Source organism: Dendropsophus ebraccatus, chromosome 11, assembly GCF_027789765.1.
Source record: "Dendropsophus ebraccatus isolate aDenEbr1 chromosome 11, aDenEbr1.pat, whole genome shotgun sequence".
Classification (NCBI taxonomy): domain Eukaryota; kingdom Metazoa; phylum Chordata; class Amphibia; order Anura; family Hylidae; genus Dendropsophus; species Dendropsophus ebraccatus.
The window spans coordinates 101,827,199-101,842,833 of record NC_091464.1 but is presented as its reverse complement, the minus strand read 5'-3'; the positions used below and the strand labels follow the sequence as shown (position 1 = coordinate 101,842,833).

Sequence of the window (15,635 nt, the reverse complement as noted above, 5' to 3'; positions counted from 1 at the left end):
CCGTTCTACTTTATCAATGTCCTTTTTTAGATGAGGTCTCCAGAACTGGACACAGTATCCAGATGTGGCCTCACCAGAGCTCTATACAGCGGGATCACAATCTCCCTCTTCCTACTGGTTATACCTCTAGCTATACACCCCAGCATACGATTATATATATATACACCCCAGCATACGATTTGCTCTCCCTACTGCCTGGTTGCCCTGGTGACTCATTTTAAGGCTGTCTGATATCACTACCCCTAAATCCTTCTCTTCTGAAGTCTTTTCCAACACAGTACTGCCGATGTGATACCTGGATTCCTCCTCCCCAAGTGCATTATTTTACATATATATATATATATATATATATATATATATATATATATATATATATATGTGTGTGTGTGTCTCTATATATATCATAAAAGTCTGTCTGTCAGTCCTTCTGTCCCATATAGACTTCCAATATGCAAAAGAACACTGCAGAGACACCATCACATGTCTCGACGTCAGTGAACTAGCCAGACCTTCCCTCCGGGAAGGAACAACCAAGCCAGAGGCGTTCTCCAGTCAAGGAAACCACCTCAGCAAGGTATCCATCCACAGACAGCTGTTTCGGGGTATAGACTTCCATATAGACTTCCAAACGCCTGAACCGTTTGACCCCAAATTTGGCCCACAGATACATTGGGTGCCCGGGAAGGTTAGAGCGAAGGTCCCGTCCCCGCCAGATGTACAGGAGGGGAGGGGGAGGGGAAAGAGAGGCGCCCCATAGAGATGAATGGGAAAATCTCCTCACTGCACACACAGGTGATATAATTAGCTGCAGCAGACACGGCAGTTGGAGCCTTAGCAACCAATAGGATTACTGCTTTCATTTTCACAGGGAGCAATGGTTGCTAGGAAGCTGCCTCACAACATCCACAGTAATAACTGTAGACCCCTACTCCAACTATACAGTACAGTATACAGGACCCCCTACTCCATCTATACAGTACATGTATATACAGGACCCCCTACTCCATCTATACAGTACATGTATATACAGGGCCCCCTACTCCATCTATACAGTACATGTATATACAGGACCCCCTACTCCATCTATACATACATGTATATACAGGACCCCCTACTCCATCTATACAGTACTGTATACAGGACCCCCTACTCCATCTATACAGTACATGTATACAGGACCCCCTACTCCATCTATACAGAACAGGTATACAGGACCCCCTACTCCATCTATACAGTACATGTATATACAGGACCCCCTACTCCATCTCCTGTCCTAAGCACTAAACCTGAGGACGCCCCATCTTAACTCACTAATTAGGATCATGATTGGTAAGTAATAGCCCCAGACATCACATTTAAAACCACCAGACCTGACCAATACCGCCACACCAGACCTGACCAATATTGCCACACTGTGACTGGATAACACCGCCATACCAGACCTGACCAATACCACCATACTGTGACTGGATAACACCGCCAGACCTGACCTGACCAATACCGCCTTACTGTGACTGGATAACACTGCCATACCAGACCTGACCAATACCGCCATACTGTGACTGGATAACACCGCTGTACCAGACCTGGCCAATACCGCCACACTGTGACTGGATAACACTGCCAGACCTGACCAATACCGCCACACTGTCACTGGATAACACTGCCATACCAGACCTGACCTGACCAATACCACCATACTGTGACTGGATGACAACGCTATACCAGACCTGACTAATACTACCATACTGTGACTGGATCACACCACCATACCAGACGTGACCAATACCGACACACTGTGACTGCATAACACCAACACACCAGACCTGACCAATACCACCATACTGTGACTGGATCACACCGCCATACCAGACGTGACCAATACCGACACACTGTGACTGGATAACACTGCCAGACCTGACCTATACCGCCACACTGTGACTGGATAACACTGCCATACCAGACCTGACCAATACCGCCACACTGTGACTGGATAACACTGCCATACCAGACCTGAAAAATACAACCATACTGTGACTGGATAACACCGCTATACCAGACCTGACCAATACCACCATACTTTGACTGGATAACACCGCTATACCAGACCTGACCAATACCATACCCCCCTTCGAAAAGACACTAGATTTTCTGGCAAGTCTGAACAGGAGGTGGAAGGCAGGTATACAGGACACTACAGGTATACAAGACCCCAAAACTATACACTACAGGTGCACGGGACCTCCACCAACTATATACTACAAGTATGTATAGAGAAAGAAAAATAGAGTTGCACTCATAGAGGGCGTGAAACAGCCTGTCACCAACACTCCTGCATTCACTTGCCTGCACCACGTCCTGCATCGATATGCTTTTATAAAGATGAAATAAAGACAAAGAGCTTTTAACTGGTGAGTGCAACTCTATTTTTTTCTTTCTCTATTGTACTTGACTGATATTCTCTACATATATTTTGAGTTTGCACCTCCATTACTTTGTGTGCGGAGTCCGGTTGCTAGGAATAGCCCGAGCGCTGGATGTGACTTGTAGTGCCGTCAAGATCCCTATGTTTCTGCATGTGTATATACTACAGGTATACAGGACCCCAAACTATACACTACAGGTATACAGGACCTCCACCAACAATATAATACAGGTATACAGGACCCCAAATTATACACTACAGGTATACAGGACCTCCACCAACTCTCTACTACAGGTATACAGGACCTCCACTGACTATATACTACAGGTATACAGGACCCTCAAACTATACAGTACAGGTATACAGGACCTCCACCAACTATATACTACAAGTATACAGGACCTCCAAACTTTACACTTCAGGTATACAAGACCTCAAAACTATACACTACAGGTATACAGGACCTCCACAAACTATATACTACAGGTATACAGGACCTCCACCAACTATATACTACAGGTATACAGAACTCCCAAACTTAACACTACAGGTATACAAGACCTCTACCAATTACAAACTACACGTACACAGGACCCCCAAACTATACACTACAGGTATACAGGACCCCTGAACTATATACTACAGGTATACAAGACCTCCACCAACTATACACTACAGGTATCCAGGACCCTCAAACTATAAACTACAGGTATAGAAGACCTCCACCAACTATACATTACAGGTATACAGCACCTTCACCAACTATATATTACAGGTATACAGGACCCCCAACTATACAGTACAGGTATACAGGACCTCTACCAGCTATACACTGCAGGTATACAGTACTTATCAAACTATACAGTACAGGTATACAGCCCCCCCCCCCCCAATTATACACTACTGGTATACAGGACCTCCCTCAACTATACACTACAAGTATACAGCCCCCCCCCCCCCCCCAAACTACACACTACAGGTATACAGCCCCACCCCCCAACTATACACTACAGGTATACAGGACGGATGTTTAAAGTTTTTAGTTTATTTCTAATGTGCATAAGCTACAATTTACATAAACAGTGCAGAACTGTCGGGTATATAGGGGCATATAGGGCTACCAGTGATTTCCCCTTAAACAAAAAAAACAAGGACATAGATTGGCCTCCTGGGCACCTTAGAATAAATCTAATTAATGCACTTTATACCCGGGCAGCGCCGGGTACATTTTCTAGTATGTGTGTGTATATATACACACATATACATATACATATCATACCATTTTATCTATCTCTTTCTCTGTAAATATAATGGTATGCTGGGCTGTGTGTATATATATATATATATATATATATATATATATAATATATATATTATATATATATGTATGTATGTATAATTGTATGCTGGTGTGTGTGTTTTATATATATATATATATAGATATATAAAATATATAATATATGGTATGCTAGGGGTGTATTTTGTGTGTGTGTATGTATGTATGTGTGTGTGTGTGTATATATATATATATATATATATATATATATATATATATATATATATTTATTATAATATTATACTGGGCTGTGTATACACACTCATTGTGAGGGGTCAGAAATCACTGCCCCTAAATCCTTCTTGTCTGAAGTCTTTGCCAACTCAGAACTGCCGATATGATGCTAGATAAAGAATTCCTTCATTTCACATCTGGAAACCTTGAGCTGCTAATCTAGGAGAGAGAAATCATTTTCTGTGTCTTTTCTTCTATTCCAGACAATTGCTTTACTCAATATTTATCGAAATCCGCAGAATTCCTCGCAGTCGGCAGACGGTTTGCGCTGTAAGTGTACCCCCCCCCCCCCCCCCCCCTCCGTAGTTCTCTTGGCGGTTGTGGTGTCATGGCTCCCTAAGCTTAGCATTCTCTTCCTTCTCAGGTGCGGTCAGTGACGTAGAAATGCAGGAACATTATGACGAGTTCTTTGAGGTAAGAGGCGGCAGCTGTCGGTGTATGCACAGAACAGCCTGATGGGTAGTTGTAGCTATGGGATGGGCTTGGCACTACCTGCCAGTGACTGGCATCTGTGTTTGTAGAGGTGTCATTGCTTGTTCTGTGGTGTAGTCGCTGTCAACCTGACCCGAGACTCTGGAGTGTGTGTGTCTGTGTGTGCGCTTGGGGTTGCCAGTTTCCATTAGCCTTTTCTTTTCTTGTGATGTTCCTGCAGGAAGTCTTCACAGAGATGGAGGAAAAGTACGGAGAAGTGGAAGAAATGAATGTGTGTGATAACCTGGGAGACCATTTAGTGGGGAACGTGTATGTCAAGGTGAGTTGTGTGCTCCCGGGCCTCCGGCTTCACAGCTGCGCTCCGGGGGCCTCCGGCTTCACAGCTGCGCTCCGGGGGCCTCCGGCTTCACAGCTGCGCTCCGGGGGCCTCCGGCTTCACAGCTGCGCTCCGGGGGCCTCCGGCTTCACAGCTGCGCTCCGGGGGCCTCCGGCTTCACAGCTGCTCTCCGGGGGCCTCCTGCTTCACAGCTGCTCTCCGGGGGCCTCCGGCCCGCAATCGTCCTATATGGCATCCCCACTCCTGCCTACTGCAGAAATATGGCCAAACAAGGCAGCATAGCTGGGGCACAACTTACCACATCTGCCTCTAATGCCACCAGCGTATTCCCACAGACTTTCATGTCCCAGACCACCTCAGCATCTCCCCTGTCCCCAACTGCATTGTCATTTTCTCCCAGCAGGGGGGGGCAGCTGTGCATCAGCCGGCTCTGCTTCACCCACTGCCTCTTCCTGTGCTGTTGCTAGTGAATGGGACTGGAGGGAGTACATGAAAATGCTTCCCACTAAGTCTGATATGGAGAAATTTGTGGAGGCTGGAGACAACGTATAAATTGAGCTCCCTCAAAGCTGAGGTCCAGACCTTGGATGCTAAAATTGTGGATATTGCTGCTGATCGACAATCATTGGCTACCACAGTGGAGGATGTGCAGGCTACAATTGCTGTACAGGAACGTCAGATACGTTATCTATATCATGCTCAGGACGACACCGAAACCCGCAGCAGGCGGAACAATATAAGGATGAGGGGCCTGCCTGAGGCCACTAAGGCTGCTGATTTGATCCCTATCCTTCAATATCTCTTTGCTTCCTTCCTTAAACATTCCCCTGATGAGGACTTTGAAATAGACTGTGCACACCAGACATTGGGCCCTGTCTCCTTAGATCCTGACCGCCCAAGAGAGGTTATATGTAGTCTTCATCATTATCATATTAAGGAGGACATAATGAAAGCGACCAAAAACATGGAATGTTGAGTTCGATGGAGCGCATCTGATCTTCTTGCAGGATCTATCCAGAGTGACCTTAACACAATGTCAGGTGCTCAGACCCCTCCTGGAAGTCCTTAGAGAGCAAGAAATTCCCTACACCTGGGGGTTCCCTTTTCAAATTGTGGTCCGTTGAAATGGCAGACGATGCAAGCTTCGCACTCCAGACGACCTTCCTGGTTTCCTCACAGCCCTGCAGCTGCCTGACATGTCCCTTCCGGACTGGGATCCAACTCTAGCTGCTATGGGAGGCCCTACGTCTGGATGCTTTCCTGCTGCCTCTGCGATGGGTGACTGAATGTCTCTGGACCAGGTTCATCTGACTGAATGGAGGCTTGTTCTGTGCTTTGATTCGTAGTTTTTCTTCTTTTCTTTTGTTGCGCTGCCTCCTGCTATCACCTGCCTACTGGCCTTTCTTCATGGATCGCATATGCCTATTGCCATCTAGATGATGCTTAGATTAGACTGCTCTTACTGTACTGGTTTCGTCTCACCATATATAATAAGCTTGTGTATTGTTTAGTCACATTTTATTTACACTTTTGGCTACAGGTGGTTCCTATCTTTAGGCTGTTGGGGGTTCCTCTTGGCTTTGTTGGCCATGGGGGGGGTGTTAATCATATACTTATGTGGTTTGTTCTCTTACATTTTCTCTTGAATACTTTGGTGTCCCGCCTGGACTCTCTGGAGTCTTTCCTAGTCAGTCTGTCTCCAATAGATATAACGCTTATCGTGTTTACTAACCCAGTTGGGTTCTTCCCCACAGAGTAGCTTCCGTGTGGGCTTTAGGGTCTTCCTCCTGTTTAGACCCTGTTCCTAGTTCTCTTCAGTTTCTCTCTTCACTAAGTCTCTCTTTTTCTGTCTCTACCTGTGCCCCCCCCCCCTTTTTTTTTTCTCTCTTCCCTCTTTCCTTGGTCCTTTGGGAGGGATGGCGGGAGTGGCTGTTAAAGTGGCATCTCTCAAAGCGAGGGGCTTTACTCTATGCATAGACAGAGAGTGATATTGCTCCTACAAGAAACTCACTTTCGGTCAGGTCATGTACCATCCATGAGACTAAACCACTACAACGTCTGGATTCATAGCACTAACCCTGAGGCCAAGTCAAAGGGGGCTTCCATTGCCCTTCATAAGTCCCTACCTCAAAAGGTCCTGGACTCTTTTATCTGCCTGCAGGGTCGCTATGTTTTCCTGAAATTGGAGATTCAGAGCTGCATATACACTATAGGTAATGTGTATCCACCCAACACTAGACAAGGTACCTCCCTTCGCTCCATCCTTCGAGTGGCTTCTTCCTTCATTGAAGGGGTTGTCCTTCTAGGGGGGACTTCAATATGACCATGGATCCCTCCAAGGATGCCTCGTCCGGCAAATCTTCGGTCCCTCGTACTGAGGTGGGGCTGGCCCAGTCTGCCTTAGGACTGTATAGACTTGTGGATGTGTGGCGGATATTACATCCAACTGATACTATACTATACTCATTATTCCGATGTCCACAAATCCTATGGCAGGCTGGTCATGTTATTTCCCAGTATACATTGACTCTTGACCCCAATGTGACTATCTGCACTGCTTTGTGGTCTGACCACTCAACAATCTTTCTTTCCTTGGTTCTGCCGGGTCTGGTACCCAGGAAGTGGACTTGGAGGTTGAATGAGAGTCTGCTTCGTGATTTCGTCTGCAGGACATCAGTTACACAATGTGTAGGAGACTTCCTGGCCACACACGCCGCTGACTCCACGGCCCTCCCTATACAATGGGAGGCCCTCAAATGTGTTGTTCGGGTTACTCTTATCCAGCAGGGAGACAGGCTCAAGAAAGAAAGTGGAACCAAAATAGCTCGCCTTCTCTCTGACATTGACGCGTTGGCATCGACCCATAAGCAAAATTCGACCGCAGAGGGCCTGACAGCACTGACTTTGGCTAAAGAGCAACTTAAAGATGTCCTTAACAAGTCGTCCTCCTCTCAACAGGAACGCTACCGCGGTTTCCTTTATGAACATGCTAATAAAAGCAGCAGGGCATTGGCTAGACTCATCCATCCCCGCCCCAATGCCACCTACATAGCTAAGTTGCAGGACCATAGGGGTGAAGCAGTGTTCGACCCAAGAGACATAACATCTTTCTTTAAAGACTATTTTGCCTCTCTGTACAATATCAAAGTCTGCTTTGCCGATGCTCCTCCTCTTGAGATGGAGGTGAAAATGAACCAGTACCTGGAAGAGACTTCCCTTCCAACACACTCTACCGAGGAGTCGGAAGACTTAGAAGCTCCATTTTCGGAACCAGTACTTGTGGTTGCAATCTCTGAGTTGAAGGGGGGTAAAAGTCCTGACCCAGGTGGCTTCACAGCCGCTTTCTACAAGACTCTACTGCTCCCCTTCATGACTAAATGCTTTAATAGCATTTCTGCATCCTGCCCCTTCCCAAAACAATCTCTGCAGGTTCATGTGGTGGTCCTGCCCAAGCCCAGGAAAGACCCGGCATTTTGTAAGAATTATCGGCCGATCTCTGATCAACTGTGACATGAAACTCTTTGCTAAGATACTGGCCTCTCGTCTGAATGTCCATATTCCCAAAGTCATTCACAGAGATCAGGTGGGCTTCGTACCTGGGAGGGAGGCAAGGGACAATACCCTTAAAACCCTGAATCTGGTGTCTTTGCCGGGACGCACGGGATCCCCACTGTGTCTCTTGTCAGTGGACGCCAAAAAGGCTTTCGACAGAGTGCATTGGCGGTTCCTGCGTTTGGCTCTGAGACAGCTGGGCGTTGGCACTGCCTTTATAGGTAGGACAATGGCGCTGTATCACTCTCCGTCTGCAAAGGTACAGGCAAATGGGCTGTTATCAGAACCTTTTGGTATACAGAATGGTACCCGCCAAGGCTGTCCCTTGTCTCCCCTCCTATATGTAATCGTCATGGAACATTTAGCGGTGGCCCTCCATTCGAACCCAACTGTTCAGCGTGCAAGGATTGGCCAGGACTACCACAAGATCGCCCTATATGCAGATGATCTCCTTCTTTATTTATCCACGCCGGCTATTTCCCTCCCTTCAGTACTCAAGGACTTTTACAGGTTTGGGGACCTGAGCAATTTTAAGGTCAACATTGCCAAAACCGAGGGTCTCAATCTTACTATTCCTCTGACTGAATTTAGTGCTGTCCGGTCCTCTTTCTCCTTCTAATGGCAGGCGGAATATATCCTCTATCTAGGCGTTAAGATCCCCTCAAAGCTTCAATCCTTGTTTTTGTTGCATTATTCTCCTTTGCTGTCCAAAGTATTGCAGGACGTAAACTCGTACTTTCTTAAACCCATTTCCTGGTTTGGCAGATTGGCTCTGATCAAAATGGACATATTGCCTAAATTCTTGTATATTTTCACTGTCCCGACTGCCTGCGTAGAGCAATTCAAAAATTTGTGTGGGGGACAAGTAGACCCCGTATCAAGTATTCCACTCTGGTCAAACGTAAAATCTCTGGAGGAGTAGGCCTACCTGACATGCGCCTGTATCACGAGGCTGCTGTTCTCTGCAGGGTCTTGGACTGGGCTCATCATGCGGGTGAGAAAAGATGGGTTGACTTGGAACTCTCCCTGGCCCCTATGCATCTCTCTTTGTTGCCTTGGATACCTTCTCAGGACAGACGGACTCTTCCTGACCTCCCTTTTTTAGTCTTGCAGACTCTTCGGGCTTGGGACAAATGGGTGTCTACTCGCGGCTTTTCTTTGAGGCCTGGCCCTATGACCCCTATTCTTCAGAATCCTTCCTTCTGGCCTGGGTGGCAGGTTTCATGATTTCTTCTTTGGGATAGGGCGACTTGTCCTCGCTTGCATGAATACCTGACTGATTGTAAATTATCTCTCTCTGTCTTGCAGACCAAAGCTGGAGATCGTATGTTGTCTTGGTTTGAGTATGATCAATTAGCTTCATTTGTGAATTCCTTGTTCTCCTCGGTTTCCTGCCCACCTAAGCTGACAGACTTTGATTCTCTAGTCACCTCTTCCTCAGCCATTCTGCACTGCTTGTCACAAGTCTATCAGATATTACTAGACGTCCTGGATCCCACCTGTGCCGCCTCCTTTGACAAATGGGAATCTGATTTGCAGGTGACTTTTGATACACGGTCTGTCCAAAAGATGTGCAAACTCTCTCATGGGTTATCCATGGCTTCTAAAGCCAAAGAGAAAATTTACAAGATTATATCTCGCTGGTACTATTGCCCTTCCACACCAAATGTTTCTCGAAACCTCTGACGTGTGTCGGCGTTGCCTCTCAGAGATAGGTGACATGCTTCACATTTGGTGGGGATGCCCGGGTATCCGAGCATTCTGGGATAAAATTCTCGCAATTTATGGGGCCTATTCTGGACACACCGTGACGAATACACCTCAGCTGACCTTACTCTCACTTATTCCTGGCTCGATAGCTAACATCAAGAAGAGGATGTTGCGCCACTTCCTGACTGCGGGTTGAATGATTATTCCCCGTCACTGGAAGTCTCGTACAGTCCCGTCCATCACCGAATGGATCAGTGAACTCTGAGACATTTGGGGGATGGAGGAGATAGTAGCTGAAGGACAGGACAGATCTGATAAATTTGAAAAGATATGGTTTCTATGGAGACTTTTCTTGGACTCCGAGGAGTTTCTTGCCCTCACCCGATAGACTGCTGACTTTGGTTCTTTTGGTTACTCCCTGCCATCCCTCCCTCCCCCCTTATTATGTTTTATTTTTATTGCTTCTCCTTATTTAACCCCTGTTCCCCCTCACTTGGGTTTTTCTCTTTCTATCCCTTTTATATGGAAAATCTGACAGAGGTCGTATGCTCCTCGTGGAGATTCTTTTACACAGATGTTTGCAACATTTCTAGTACTCTTTTGTTTGTTTATGCAAAACCTTAATCGTTTATTTTAACGTTATGGCAATCATATATACAACGGTATTTGTTACAATAATGCTTTTGCTGTATGCCTTTATTCTGTTTGAAAATGAGACACCTCCTTTTCTGTACAATTTGACCTTGCTTTGCAGAGCCATTACTTTATTCTTTGTTGCAAATGTATTTCTGTATTGTTACTTAGGTGTCAATAAAAACAAATTACACATAACATCGTCTTGCCCCGGCTTCTCTAGAACTATACTTGAGGCTACAAGGAGAAGACATTAGTCTGCTGGCACTGCCCATTGTTCCATGAGGCACAGATGTCTGTGTGACCATTGCGTCTCTGAATCTACAGCCCATGACCTTTTGCCTTTCAGAGTCTTTGCTTCTTATAATGTTCCCTTTTGGTTTATCCTATTACTTTAACCAATTTGATTTTTGTTTCAGTTTAGGCGAGAGGAAGATGCAGAAAAAGCTGTGAAGGATCTGAATAACCGTTGGTTTAATGGTCAGCCCATCCACGCAGAGCTGTCTCCCGTCACTGATTTCCGGGAGGCTTGTTGTCGACAGTATGAGATGGGGTTAGTATTTGACCTGTGTGGGGTCGGTTAGTATCCCTTTTGAATTAGGGAGTAGATGATGAAAGTTGATCAGCCAGGGGCGAGAGGGTGGGCACAACGTTCTTCAGGGAGCACAATACTGCTTCAGGACAGGTAACCATACTTGGTGGTTAGACCAGTGGCCATGTATAGTCATGTGTGGTCTTTTCTCTGAGCTAGCACCTGCTATAAGGTGTCTTGTATAGAGCATGGGTCATTTGGGGTTCTTATTTTTGGTGATTTTCTGGTTTCAGGGAGTGTACACGTGGGGGCTTCTGTAACTTCATGCATCTAAAGCCTATCTCCCGGGAGCTGCGGAGAGAACTGTATGGTCGACGCAGGAAGAAGTAAGATCACGTCTGCTGTAGACTTGCCTCTTATACTCATGCGTGTCAATATGGGGATTTGTTGTCTTTTCTAAATCCTTTTGTGTATGTGCTATGGCCGGATGCTGCTGCTTTCCTTCATCCAGTCATAAAGCAGCCTCCAGTAATCCCTCTTATGGCTAAACCTTATGGACGTCTCTTCATAAAGTTCTCCATTGTGCGGTGTGTGTGTTTAGGGATCCGCTCATGTACCTCTATGTCTGGCCTGCATGCTAGGAAAAATAGCATCCTTCTGTGTCACTTCTAAGTAACTCCATGTTTTTTCCTTTCAGACATCGCTCCCGCTCCAGATCCCGTGAACGTCGCTCTCGTTCTAGAGACCGTGGGCGAGGTGGTGGTGGTGGTGGTGGAGGAGGAGGACGTGACAGAGATAGACGGAGGTCCAGAGACCGGGAGAGGTCGGGGCGGTTCTGAGTTTCTGTTTTTATTCCATGTTGTGGGAGTTTCCAGTGACTGGAGTTCGCGGCAGGGGGCTGCACTCATCAGCTGTTGGGGAGGGGGGTGCTGGGATTTATTTCATTGTATTTTGGGTTTTTTTCTAAGAGCCGGGCTTCTGAATAAACATTTGTAGTGATCCAGTATCGGTGGTGTCAGTCTATTCCATACGAGGTGACAGCCGGAAGCCACCGCATCATTGCTTTGTTTCCTTTCCCTTTGGTGATGCTTGGAGATGAGACACGGGTGAACGGATAGAACATGTATGACTACATGGAGTCTGTAAACACGTCTGTCTATGCTGAGAATGCCATAAACACCATGACCAAGACTAATGTTTATCACAGTAATAGCTGTCTGGGGCCGGTGGCTTCCAACCTCAAAGGGAAACAGTGTGCTGTAGCTGGCAGTCTCCTTGTGAGCATGGTGCCTTTTGGTAATTTGACCGTGCAGTGTATTATGCACAATCTCAGGTCTCCTGCTGTAATGAAGAGTCAAAGAGGAATTGTGGCTAGGTATTTGTGCTGCCCTCTGGCGCTCCTCACCACTCCTTCCTCCTCCTCCTTCATGAATAATCAGTGCTGCCCAACCTCCTACTCACTCATGCTGTCATGGCTTTAGAAGACTGGACCTGGATAAAGTAAGTATAGCTGTTATATAGCTGCCTCCAAGAAAATGGACCTTAATACAGTAAGTATAGCTGATTATATAGCTGCCTTCAGGAGACTGGACCTTAATACAGTAAGTATAGCCGCCTTCAGGAGACTAGACCTGAATACAGTAAGTACAGCTGCCTTCGGGAGCCTGGACCTGTATACAGTAAGTATAGCTGTTATATAGCTACCTTTAGGAGACTGGACCTGTATACAGTAAGTATAGCTGCCTTCAGTAGACTGGATACAGTAAGTATAGCTATTATATAGCAGCCTTCATGAGACTGGACCTGGATACAGTAAGTATAGTTGTTATTTAGCAGCCTTGGTGAGACTGGACCTGGATACAGTAAGTATAGCTGTTATATAGCTGCATTCAGGAGACGACCTGGATACAGTAAGTATAGCTGTTATACAGCTGCCTTCAGGAGACTGGACCTGGATACAGTAAGTATAGCTGTTATATAGTTGGGAGGGGTATTCCTGTATCCGGATATCATATTGGCAGTTCTGTGTTAGCAAAGACTTCCGGAGAGAAGGATTTAGGGGCAGTGATTTCGGACACCTTACTATGAGTCACAGGGGCAACCAAGGGAGTAGGGAAAGCTACTGGTATGCTGGGCTGTATAGCTAGAGGTATAACCAGTAGGATTGTGATCCCGCTGTATACAGCTGTAGTGACAGTTCTGGAGACCTCACCTACATAGATATTATGATAATACATAGAATAAACTTCCAGCAGATGTGGCAGATAGTTGGCAAACCACGACTGTGCTCTCTAGCTGAGCACAGAGGTGTGGAAGTGGTGGCTATAGATACCCTCAGGTGAACAGGCTAGAATTCTCTAGAACTTGTGGGTAGAGATGATCAAACAGCGCCGAAGTTCAGGTTCATAAGAACCCGAACCATCAGAATTTGACTCCAGCTGTCTTCCCGTTCTGTGGAGAAGGTGGAGACAGCCCGAGTACCACTTGGATACAGGTAATAGGCTGTATCCCTGTTTTCCAGGCGTTACTCGGGCTGTCTCCACCTTCCCTACAGAATGGGAAGGCAGAGAAAGTCAAATGCCGATGATTCGGGTTTGTACGAACCTGAACTTCGGCGCTGTTCAATCATCTCTACTTGTGGGCTGAGATATAAATATAGGTTAACAGCCGCATGGCTGCCACTAGAGAGAGGCCAGAACAGTAGAGTATACAGATGACCTGCAGCAGGTAGGGGATAACTGACGCAACCACATGCCATTACAGTACACCCCCCCCTTTTTCTTGGAATAGATTTGGCAAAAACATTGGATCAACTTCGGAGCATTTATGTTCTTTTGAAGTTCCTAGGACCTCTCCTAGTCCAAAGCCTTTCTAATGTACTAGACCGGAAACTCTTCATATCCAAGATATCTTTAACCTCATAGACTTCTTTAGTCCCATACACTGGGGTAGGAGAAGTGATTTTGAGAGTGCTGGTTATGGATAGGTGGCTTCAGGAGAGACCTGTGAAACACGTTGGGAATATGTAAGGATTGAGGCAAACGAAAGAAACTGAATTTGTCTTAGAAGAGAGAAGGCTCCTTAGTAAAGAGGTGGCAACTTTAGGTAAATATTTTTAGATGACAGACTTTGACTCCAGGTCGGAATTTGGGTGCAGGCCTGAGTTTCTTGTTGACTTGTTTTTTGATGTTTGCAGAGGCTCGGAGAAGGTTTTAACTAGCTTAGTGCCATATCTGGAGAAAATTGCGAACTTGACTTTAAACAGCTGGAACTTCCAAAATCGTAGGAAGTGGCAATAGAACTCAATGGTGCTGGCCGCAGACTATGTGGAAGGGAGTGTCCCCGGAAGAGGCGGTAGCATGGTTGTTATAAGTGAATTTGGCTCATGGCAGTAGAGGAACCCAATCAAAGATTAGATGCCCAAAATCTCATTCATCCGTTCCACCTGGACATTGGATTGGGGATAGTAGGCCAAAGACGGGTTCAGCTTCTATTTGAACTGAGCACACAGAGAACGACAGAACTTAAAAGTGAATTAATTCCTCTGTCAGGAACAATATGGTTTGGCATACCATGTAAACAGAAGATGTGTTGGATGAATAGGTATGCCAGTTTGGTTGCCAAAGGAAGGCCTGAAAAAGGAGTGACGTGCCATTTTGCAAAACTGGTCCACAACGACCCAGATTACAAAGCAACCTGAGGAGATGGGAAGATCAGTGACGAAACTCATGGTAACATGTGTTTCGGAATCTCCGTCACAGGTAGTGGCAGTAGGAGACCTGCAGGCTTTGGATGGAAACTCTTAGGCTGCAAACAAACACAGGTTATTTTGGGAAAACTGCCACTGCAGTTTTTGTGCCAAAACCAGAAGTGGATTCAAATGGGATGGACAAAATAAAGGGAGGACTTGTACTTTCTTTTTATGTTGGATCCTTTTCTGGTCTCGGCACAAAAACTGCAGTGGCAGTTTTCCCAAATTAACCTTTGTGTGTTTGTAGCCTTATTGTGGGCACAGTCCGGGAAAGTGGCCACAAAATCTTTAACATCTTGAGAGTTGGCCACCAATACTGACAGGATATGAAATCAAGTGATCTGCTTACCCCTGAATGGCAAGCAATATGAGAGGCATGAACCCTGGTCAAGATCTGTTACTTTGAGCTTGGCTGAACATATGTCTTGCCTGGAGGGTTCTCTTAGTCTCACCAGTGGATGTATTGTGGATCTGGTGTCCATAGTGTCTGATACTTTAGACAACACATCTGCCTTGACATTTTTGGCTGCTGGATGGAAATGGAGACTAATTAAAATGAAAGAAGAGGGACCAGTGGTTTGAAGATACACCAATTTTTTTTGTGATTTGTATAGATAGTCACTGGATGGAGGGCTCCTTCCAATAGATGTCTCTGATATTCTAAGGCCAGCTTGATAACTAATAACTCAGTCT

The 15,635-nt window shown here is 46.0% G+C and overlaps 1 protein-coding gene across 6 annotated transcripts in view; it reads left to right on the top strand.

Moving 5' to 3' along the window:
* Positions 1-12,204, top strand: part of U2AF1 (U2 small nuclear RNA auxiliary factor 1) — a 33,854-nt gene extending 21,650 nt beyond the window's left edge. For 3 of the 6 annotated variants that reach the window (XM_069946239.1, XM_069946241.1, XM_069946242.1), the window contains 6 exons: positions 4,199-4,265; positions 4,360-4,409; positions 4,648-4,746; positions 11,079-11,212; positions 11,485-11,577; positions 11,889-12,201. In XM_069946239.1, the coding sequence (XP_069802340.1) occupies positions 4,199-4,265; positions 4,360-4,409; positions 4,648-4,746; positions 11,079-11,212; positions 11,485-11,577; positions 11,889-12,030 (585 nt within the window). In that variant the 3' untranslated portion in view covers positions 12,031-12,201. Of the gene's footprint in view, positions 1-440; positions 575-4,198; positions 4,266-4,359; positions 4,410-4,647; positions 4,747-11,078; positions 11,213-11,484; positions 11,578-11,888 lie in introns of all 6 variants that reach the window. The other 3 variants (XM_069946238.1, XM_069946237.1, XM_069946240.1) reach the window with 2 other exon arrangements.
* The last annotated feature ends 3,431 nt before the right edge of the window (positions 12,205-15,635 follow it).